Source organism: Cibotium barometz, chromosome 65 (genome assembly GCF_041138505.1).
Source record: "Cibotium barometz isolate CiBa-2024 chromosome 65, ASM4113850v1, whole genome shotgun sequence".
NCBI lineage: Eukaryota > Viridiplantae > Streptophyta > Polypodiopsida > Cyatheales > Cibotiaceae > Cibotium > Cibotium barometz.
In genome coordinates this window covers 14,446,979-14,457,232 of record NC_141110.1, presented here as the reverse complement: position 1 = coordinate 14,457,232, position 10,254 = coordinate 14,446,979, and the positions used below count along the sequence as shown (strand labels likewise).

Here is a 10,254-nt window from a genome sequence, read left to right as displayed (position 1 = left end):
CAAAGGAAAAATCTAAATTTTCTTAATCCAAACACAACAAGATAAACTCGTTGAACTCTAAAGAAAGATATTTCAACAAGTCAAAATTCTGACGAGATTACACTCAATACATGCAGGCTATAGACAAAAGAAGTTTATCTAGAGAATGCCCACACTATAACTTCTAGTGAATTTAGAAAATGAGATTGTCTTTGAATGTTGAGGTCAATATGCTAAGTGATGTAAGCAAAGCAACAATCTTGAGTCCAAATTATCCCATAAGATAATATATGTGAGGGATCGCTAGTGTTGCATACCACCATGATACCATCCATACATACCTTACCAATTTGAAACTCCCTAGTATGCCGTCTAGGAAAAATGAATAAAATCCTGTATAAAAGGAATACGATGGCCTTATCCTAGACTTTCACATACTAAAATCTGTCTCTATATTCCTGAGACCACATCAAGGAATAACTCTTTCCAAGTACATCATTAGAAAAGAATTTTGAATTATTGGCGCCTTTCTAATGATAACTACCCCAATAAACTCAATAAAGTTAGGGTAGAAAAATAACAATCCACCTAGATACATAAACAACTAGGTATCCAAGTTGGAATATGTACAAAAGTACAAGCAATATACTCCAAACTTATGTGCAAAAAATGAAGGCAAATGCTACCCTCAAGGCACATGAAATTATCTAAAAGATCAAAAGATCCTTATAAAACCATGGATAAAAGCATTAGAATTAATCCAAACAAAAATATCTACTAATACGAGATATAATCGTATTAATAATATGCGAATAACCCGCATCTATCTAATGTCAGCACGAGAAAACGTACTTCAACATTAAATAACCCCCGAAAATATTAAATTCTCGAGAAAAAGAATTATCATGATTTTTTCTAATTTTTTCAAATTTTTTCAAATTTCATAGGGCCTTAAAATATGATAATTTTGAATTCCACCAAACCTATCTTATGGCATTCCAAACCTATATTTTTCTAGAAACTTTTCAGCAAATAATTTTGCCAAAATACCATTGATATATTAAAAATACTAATTTTTAGGATTCCTAAAAATAATTTCTAGAAAATTTCTAATTTTTCCTGAGAGTCCCATCATTCATGAAATTTCCAATTCCGCCTGACAATTCTTAAATCCAATGAAAATTTACAATTTTAATGGATTTTTTATTTTTTTGGGTCAAAAAATATTTTTTTATCAAAATTTGAATGGTCACGGGCACCTGAATGGACACACCACATGCCAAACACCAACCCCACATTTTCCTGAAATTTAAAATATCCTTTGTCTAATTTTTCACTAATTTTTAGGAATTTTTAAAAAATTTTAATTTACCCCGAACGGATTTAGAATACAAATGGTCAAAAAATTTCGAAATCCAAATGGTTTTCCCGGAACACGGAAGTCAACAATTTCAGGAAAATGAAAAGACAAAAAAAAATCAAAATGTGAAAGGTCAAAAGTTTTCGGAATCTGAAAGGTCAAAAGATTTTCCGGAATTCGGAAAGCCAAAAGGTTTTGGGAAAGCAGAAAGCCAAAAGGTTTCCCCGAAGATGAAAAGCCAAAAGGTTTTAAGAGAAAAAAAACCAGAAATTTCCAGAGTTTTTTTTCTCAAATGTCCAATTTCCTCTATTTTTAAGGCCTTTTTCCAAGCTTATTTTTGAAAATTTTTTAAAAGCTTTTTTTAAATTAAAAAAACTCATTTAAAAAAAAATTCAAAATCTTATGAAAAAGTTTTTAGGAGGGGGAGGAGGGGTTGATTTTCGCCCGGCGGGTTGCTACGTAGCCCCCCCCCCCCCCCCCCCCCCCCCCCGCGCATGCATATTTAAAACTAGGTGAGGGAGAGGTCCTCTCTCCTCACACCTCTCTCCTCTCCTTCTACTCCATTCAACAATTCTCTCAACTCACAATCTTCTCTTCTCACTTAATCAGAGATAAGGATTAACTTTGAATTAATCTTTTATTCATAATTAAATCCTAATTATGATTAATATTAATAAAAAATATTTTTTTTAAAGAGGTGTTTATACACGAGAGAGGAAAATAGAAGGAAAATTTAGAACTGAGAGATGAAGAGGGTCCCAAGCACATGGCACAGCATTGAATGCATCAACATGGGGCCCCCTACTGTATTTGAGCAGAAAATCGATAGAAATTTGATCGCAAACCCGCGAAAAAAGCCGTAAAAATGTATTAAAAATACATTTTAACCATAAAAATGCTCAAAAAAATTCTTTAAAAAAAAAATCCTAAAAATTCTAGAAATTTAGGGAATCCATTCTACCAAAAATATCCATAATAAAATATGTGGTATTTTTGTAAAAATTTCCATTAATGCTTATTTTAAACCATAAAAAATAGAAAAAAATAGCATTTAAGCTCACAAAATTCCCCCGCAACATCAATTCGTCCATTGAATAGTAGTAACACACATTCCAATTTCCATATTGATGATCCATGGGCAAATCATAAACACAAATCAACAAAGTAACATTTTATTAGTAAATATTAAAATTTACTTCCAAAAAAAGCTAAAAATTACAATAAAAAAGAAGAATCAACAACAATTAACTAGAGATTGCTCAGATACCACTCTTAAAACCCTAAGATTTCTCTAGATAATTGTTATGCATAAATATGCATAAATCAGGCATAAAATCATCCACCCGACCACCCCCGAGCCCAAGGGATGCACACATGAAATACATCATACCTTTACCTTGATGTCCCATACCATCAAGAGGTATAACTCCAATCCAATAGCATGTAGCTATAGTGTGAAATGCTAGGTGAGTAGATATGATCCTCTACACAAGAGAGCATAACACAAGCTAACATCAAGAGACCATAGTCTAAGCCTCAAGATAACATAGCCTTGGTCTCCCAAGCCTCCAAGCCTCAAGCCTCCCTTGAGTGTGCCCCATGCCCCTCTTATATAGGAGGGCCCTCAAGTGACTCTTGACTCTCCATTTCCCATGTGTGACCCTTGAATGCTTGACCCTAACCTTAATCCCTCAGGTTAGTCCTAACCCATGCTCCACTAGAGCTTGTTCCCATGCTCCCATGCTCACAAGTCTAATGTGGGTTAGCCTCCTAGTATATGCACACATAATATGCATATAACACCCAACTAAGACCAACCGATCTTGAGGCCTTTGTGTACTTCAAAGAAGAATGTATATCATTGGCCATCTTTTCTTTAAGAGAAACAATAGTCCAAACATCAGGCTTTGGCCATTCAACACTAGAGAGAGAAGGAGAGGGGACCTCTTCAAGCTTACCAAACCCGTTGACTTGTGTCAGGACTACATATTTATGGGTGTAGAAGAAAATCTTTTTACTAGCAAGGTTAGAAGGGGCAATGTTAGAGAATACACCATCCCCAATGTGCGCGTGTATGGCATAGAATGTTACTGTTAGGTTCCTTATGGGATGCTTATCAATGATATTGGAAGGAAAAATATCTGGAAATGAGAAAGCTGTCAAATAAAATTGAAAGGAACAGTTCAAATACCATGTACACTAACATACCAAAGTGAAAGCATACAGTTGCAAGGGAAACGAGGACTATGATGATGTGGGCTCAAAAAAATTTCCAATGCTGAGTACACATTTTGCCCTAGGGCCACCAATCCATCATGCCTTGTTTCCTTGAATCCTAGTAGACTCCCCTTCCAATGGTGCTCAACCACATCTCGACGCCGAACTCGATGTGGTCTAGTGCCACTGGGCTGCAAATACACCCAATCTCCCTTTTGAAATTGTTTTTCAACCGAAGCACCATGTTCATCCCTAGTATTGTGCATTAGCAAAGCCCCAACCACATCCCTTGGCCTTCTCCTCGACAAAAGATGCACTACCCTTCATCGTGTGTTCTGCTAGAAAGGTTTTAGGGGGGGGAGAGAAAGAAAGAAGGTTGCAAGAAGGTACAGATTAGAGGTTTTTGGGGAGAGGAAGGTAGGTGTGAGGAGATTTAAATTTGTGCATCTGCGCGTGATAGAGATAGAGAACACTGCAAATCTGAGCACAATAGAGAGAGAGAGAGAGAGAGAGAGAGAGAGGGTTGCACAGTAGAGACATAAGAAAGAGTCTAAAGGGAAGGAATTAAAGTTGGAATCTAGGGAGAACATGATGGAAGGGGGTTGGGCTAAAGCTAAAAGAAAAACCAGTGTTAGAGATGGACTAAGGCAGAGGCTAGGAAGGCCCAACTTAGTTGGGGTCTCAAGAGTAGAAAGAATGGGAATGGTGAGAATTTGAATTCTATCATTTTTTCTAATCCTTTCAGCCCACTGCCGTGGAAAGAGATAACCCCAGAATAGAATTCTGGGCGATTACTGAATGAAACAAGAAAGGATTCTGGTCTTGTTTGAGGAAGTGGAGATGGTCCTGGAAACTACATTAACATGAAGAACACTACAAAGTTTAAGGGGTGCATGTGGAACATGAAAGGGATTAAAGATAAGAAGAAAAGTGCTATATTTTGGGAATTAGTGAACTCATGGGGTATTTATGTTTTGGCTGTACACGAGCATAACCTTTTTGGGAAAACTTCTAGAATAAATAGTTTTAGGGATTGGGAAATCTTTTATGGTGGTGTTAGTTTAGGATATAGCGGAGTCATGACTCTAGTCATCAGGAGAGATCTTAATCCTAACATTATAACTAATCATCCTGAGGGAAGAATTTTGGTTGTTGAGATTGTAGTAGATGGTGAAAGAATATGGATTATTAATGTTTATGGGACTCATAATCATAAGGTTAGGAGTAGTATGTGGAATTAGATTGTCGAGCTAAATGCTCAAGTTCCTTCTATTGTATTAAGGGATTTTAATATGGTGGAAAAAGTAGTTGATAGATGTGGTGGTAGTGCTATTCTTATAGGGAAGGAAAAACGGCAATGGGAAGAGCTTAGAAGGGGACTAGGGCTTAAGGATAGCTGGTATTTGGGTGATTGGAGAGATAAACCGGGGCACACTTATTTTAGCCTTCGATATTTATCTTCCTCAAGAATTGATAGAATTTTCTTTAGTGTGTAGGCTTCATGGGTGCCCCATACTTTGAGAGTGCTAGTGGATTGTAGTTCTACACTGTTTGATCATCTTCCTTTTTGAAGTGGATCTGGTCCTACTCTGATGGGACTGACATGGATTTATCTCATTTTCCAACAAGAAAATTGAGAGTGAATAATCTACTCTTGAAGGACCCCCTCTTTGTGGAATATACTGAATAAGCTATTAATAAACTAAAAAGGAGAAAGGGGGTTGCGGGCTCACGGAAGCAATTTGCTAATGAGATGGAGGGGATCATTAGAGTTGTGGGAAAATTGAGGATTGAGGAAAGGAGAGGTTAGAGAAGAAAGTGGTCTGCTTTGTTAGAAGATCTATTGCTGAAGAGGCAGACTATAGGATTGGATGTGCTGATGACACTAAGTTGTATTTTAAGTGCTAGGCCAATATTAAAACTGAGGCGAATAGATGCTATAGAGAACATGACCACTGGGCTAGAAGGAATCTATTCAGTAACACTAGAAAACCTGGCAATAGGCTTTTTAAACTCTCAAAGAATAAGAGTGATAATGAGATTGTGGGGAATATTTTGGATGAGGATGGTAATCTCGTGAATGATACTAAGTCACTGGCTTTGAAATGGGTAAATTTTTGGGTTCAACCCTGAGTCTGAAAGAGGATTACTCCTTGAGGAGATTTCATGTTGAGGATAGATTGCTAGGTCTTCTAAGAAAGAAGGTTGACCCTGATAAAGCTAAGTGGCTAGAAAGAGATATTGAGGTTGAATGTCCAGCTCTAAGGAGCACTTGGTGCAAAATGACTAAGTGGATAGAGAAGGGTGTGAATATGCAAACTTTTTGGGAAGTTTGGTTACTTGGGAAGTGGGCAAACAGTGATGAGCTTAGTGTGGGCTGGTGTTCAACATTATCAGAACTTGCATCTTATGGGAAATCTAGACTAGTAGGAATGAAATTGTGTTTTTGAGGGCTACATGTAGAGGGTTGCAGGATACACAGTTGATGTATAAATGTGTGTGCATGTGCTAGACTGTATGTAATGTAAATAAAATTAGATCTCTGATTTGTTGATTTAGAACCTACAGAGGAATATGCTTTGAATGTTTCCCTAATTCTGGCCAAGTTTCAAACATACTAGGGTTCTTCCCCTAATGATGGATTGTTGGCTGCAGGTGAGATGTTGGGTTGAGAAGAAAATACCTCCTAGATTTGGACCTAAAACTCAGAGATGGTACCGCAAGGAAAAACAAATTGATCACACATTTGTTGACACTCACAGTCAAGGTTTGGTCAAAGTATGGGGGAATGCTAGAAAAACAGTCCCCCCATGGTTCCACTACTGAAGCCATGATGGAGGCTTGCTGATTGCTGGGGTATCAGATATCTCGGAACAATCTTGTTTCTTGTGTGAGGATGAAAGATGAGATTTTTTATGTGTAAAATCTTGAATGAGGTGAAAAAAGAGTAGATAGTAGGTATTCTGGGTTTGGTGTATGTCCGATTTGGAACAATTAATATAAATAAATATTATTGGTCCCCAAAAAAGGTACAAGGGCCTCAACTTTAGGAGATCAAATTTTAAGATAGGATTAAAAAATGTTAGGCTCAAAAGGGATTCTTCCAGATTCTTCTCACCGCCTCAAGTTTACAAAAAGGATAATGTCGTTGAATTCCGTGTGCCTCGCTCAATTCGGTGAGGTTGTTTGCCTCGCTATGCTGGCATAGCAACATAAAGACGATTTAGATACATTGTTTGCGTCATAGCTGGTAGACAAGGGAGGTGGCGAATATAGTAGTGAAACAGAGATGATTCAGATATGCTTTGTAATTTTCTTTCTAAAAATATGGCGCGACAGAGAGCAGCGAATAGCCTTAATTATTTGGTCTTGTATGGCAAATACAATAGCGAACGAGAGACGAATCAGATATTTTTTATAAAAAAAATCGTGTGACAGAGAGAGTGAAAGCACCGAAATAAAAAAATTATTTGGTCTTGTATTATATTTCAATATCGTGCGACAGAGAAATTGAGAGAGAGAGCTGCGAATAAAAAAGTTTATATGGTCTTGTATTGTAATTTATTTGATATAAATTAAGGTTGAAACCTTTATTTATATATAAAGCTAAGGTTGAGTGAATAAGTGACTATAACATCGAGACTATTGGCCAAGCACAAAAATTTTGCATACCCATCACTCAAAAAGAATTGCATTAATTAGGGTTGGAAAAAAATTCTCATTGTTTTACTAAGGTTCTTACCTCAGTATTTTTTTCGTTAGGCTTAAACCTTAGTTTCTATAAAGAATTATATATTCAATGGTTTGCAAAAATATTTTCAAAAAAGCCATAAATTTACAAATTGCACTACCAAATTTAATGGTTTGCATTTAATTAGTTTTAACTTACATATAAGTATTTAAACATATTTAATCTACATTTAATCGATATTCAATTACAAAATCTGACAAATTAGCAAGGTTCTCATCAAATCGAACCAACAAACAAGCATTAATTAGCAACTAAAGAATAAAATCAAACCAGCAACTAATCACAGACCATCACAGCAACTAATCACTGACAACGAAGCATAGACCTCCAACAACCAACTAATCACTAATTAGCAACTAATCAGAGACCATCACAGCAACTAATTACTGACAACGAAGCATAGACCTACAGCAACCAACCACATACCATCACAGCATAGACCACCACAGACATGTGGACGCTCTGAGCAACACTCAGGGGAAGAAAGGAGCGAGCTGCATCTCACCTCAGCACGACGCGCAGGCAGAGGAGATGTCGACGAAGGAGCAGCCCCACACCACGAGCCACGCAACCCCCAACCCTAAACATAGACAGCAACATAGAGGAGATGCCGACGAATGAGCAGCCCCACACCACGGACCACACGACCCCCTGCCTAAACACAGACAACAATACGTAAGAGCGAGCCGCATACGAAGGAGCAGCCCCACACCACTAACCACGTGACTCCTTGCCCTAAACATAGATAGCAACACACAAGAAGAAAGATACGACCTCAGGAGTAGAGGAGGTATAGATGATGACGAAGGAGACGCCCACAACCGACAAGCCACCCCATGCACCCCCTTAATTCCCACCGAGCCCCCATGCATGCACACTGTCCCAAAAATTTCAAAATCATGTTAAATCCTACCTAACACACAACCGTTAACCTTATAAAAAAAATTTAGACTTATAAACCTTACAATTTTTTTTCCCTATGGCCCTCAACCACCATCTAATTAATTAATCAAAAATATATTTAGAGGGGCTTTATCCTGCAAGCACACTATGGGCCTTATTTCTCCCTTCATTTGAGTTCCTTTCAAAACTTCTAGGATCCATATTGTTATTAGGCTCACTTTGTAAAATCTACAAGGCAAATTCTATAATCATAATAAAAAAGTCTCTGGCAGATCTGCCCCCTTTCCCCCTGAGAGTGCTCCTCTTCTACTGTCGTCATACGTACTGTGCATGTGCAGGCGCACTACCACCCATCTTCGCTTTGACTCCCCCTTTCGTACTGCGAGTCTATTCCTCATGGCTGCGCAGAGGAACGAAACACAGAGACAGAAGAGCTGGGGGGTACTCGACCTCTCCTACACAGAAACAAACCAGATAGAGAGAAGGCAGTCGTCTTTTGCACGCACAGAGCAGCATGCAAGCCCCCACAAGCACCAGACAGATATATATAGAGAGAGAGAAAGAGAGGACATCGTGCATGATGCAAGTCGCTTGTAGCAAAAAAAACGCAGACGTTTATTTCAAGATGATTAGTTGGACCCAGCGCCGACGGTAGCTAAGCAGCTGGCTGCAAGTAGTGAGCATGGCGATGTGATACATGGTACTGTTTGGCAGACTGGATTCTGCTCACTCAGGGAATCCTGCAAGATACACACGCAGAGTAAGATCATCCGCGGGTAGTTAGAAAGCATGAGATAATGCGATCGATCGATTGAATTACCGAGAAGATTAATCAGGGAGGACAGAAGCTTACGTAGCGCAATTCATGCTGGCGCTAGGTTTGTAGCCCAGGTTCACACCGCATTTGCTAGGGAGACTTGCGACGTTGCCAGAATTGAGGCTGCCGCCGATTGTACCCGCCTCAGCCTCAATGCATTTACAGGCTGTAATCCTGTCAGGCCGCGAGGTCTTGGTTGCAGCGTAGAGGCTCTTTAATCCACCACAGCAGCCGGATGTAGGGTTGGCGGATGAGCCTTCGATATAGGGGAGGCAAGGGGCGAGTTCTGAGGAGACAGTATCACAGCTGATGGCCGCCTGCATCTGAGGCAAATTATAAGCACAGGCCCCCAGCAAGGCCAGGAGTAAAACGGCACTAGTGCCTACGCTCTTGTTCATAATAATAGCTGAGCGAGCCATTGATGAGCAGTCTGTGATATAATGCCTAAGCTCTTCTACTGATTCAAAGCGATCTGGCGCATGGGCCATATATATCGTTGGAGAGTATACGGAAAGTAGAGGGTGATAGGCATTAAGTTGAATCTTCTTATACGCTACGTCCAGAAGTTCTGCTCGCACACGCATCAAAATGCGGTGCCGACGTGACATGCCTACTATGAGGTCTTCCATCCAACCTTTGCACGTTGAATGAGTTGCCACAACTACCACTACGGTAACAAATCTCTTTCAGAAATGTACTCTGTACATTTGGATTTTGACAAACACATCTGAATTTTATAAATGAAGATGGGAGAACTGATCATTTTAGAGTACAAAACCCTGAACGCATATTGTAAAAGCGCAATAAGATTAACTATAATTTCTTGAAATTAAGGTTTTCTAAAACAGAATATAAACTGATTCTGACAATATTTCCTTTTTTTTTACAACATTTGTTTTTCCCCTAATTAAATGGATATTTGAAAAAACAACATCAACACCGACACACCCATGAGTGCCACCACTTACAGAGGGAGGAATGGAACCTTAAAAAGGTGAGGAATGGAACCCTTAAAGGTGAGGAATGGAAGCCTTAACCTTAACCTAGGGGTAATATTTCAACACCCTAGTCTTAAATATCACATAGTTGTGGACAACATTTCAACACTCACCCTAGTCTTAAAAGTAGATGTCATCTCTCTTTTGAAAAAGGTAGATGTTATCGATGTATATATATTTACAAAAAGATTCTCTCTCTCTCTCTCTCTCTCCGGCTTCACAATAATCT

At 38.7% G+C, this 10,254-nt stretch overlaps 1 protein-coding gene across 1 annotated transcript; it reads right to left on the bottom strand.

Moving 5' to 3' along the window:
• Positions 1 to 8,808: 8,808 nt before the first annotated feature.
• LOC147602952 (non-specific lipid-transfer protein 1-like) lies at positions 8,809 to 9,648 on the bottom strand. The gene is made up of 2 exons (XM_086797347.1): positions 9,064 to 9,648; positions 8,809 to 8,950 (listed from the first exon to the last, which is right to left on the bottom strand). Exons 1-2 carry the CDS (start codon positions 9,633 to 9,635, stop codon positions 8,941 to 8,943), a joined length of 582 nt encoding a protein of 193 aa, XP_086653473.1. The 5' UTR covers positions 9,636 to 9,648; the 3' UTR covers positions 8,809 to 8,940.
• Positions 9,649 to 10,254: the final 606 nt, after the last annotated feature.

Coding starts and splice junctions, on each gene's coding strand:
- LOC147602952 (XM_086797347.1), bottom strand. CDS start 9,635: ATGTCACGTCGGCACCGCATTTTGATGCGTGTGCGAGCAGAACTTCTG.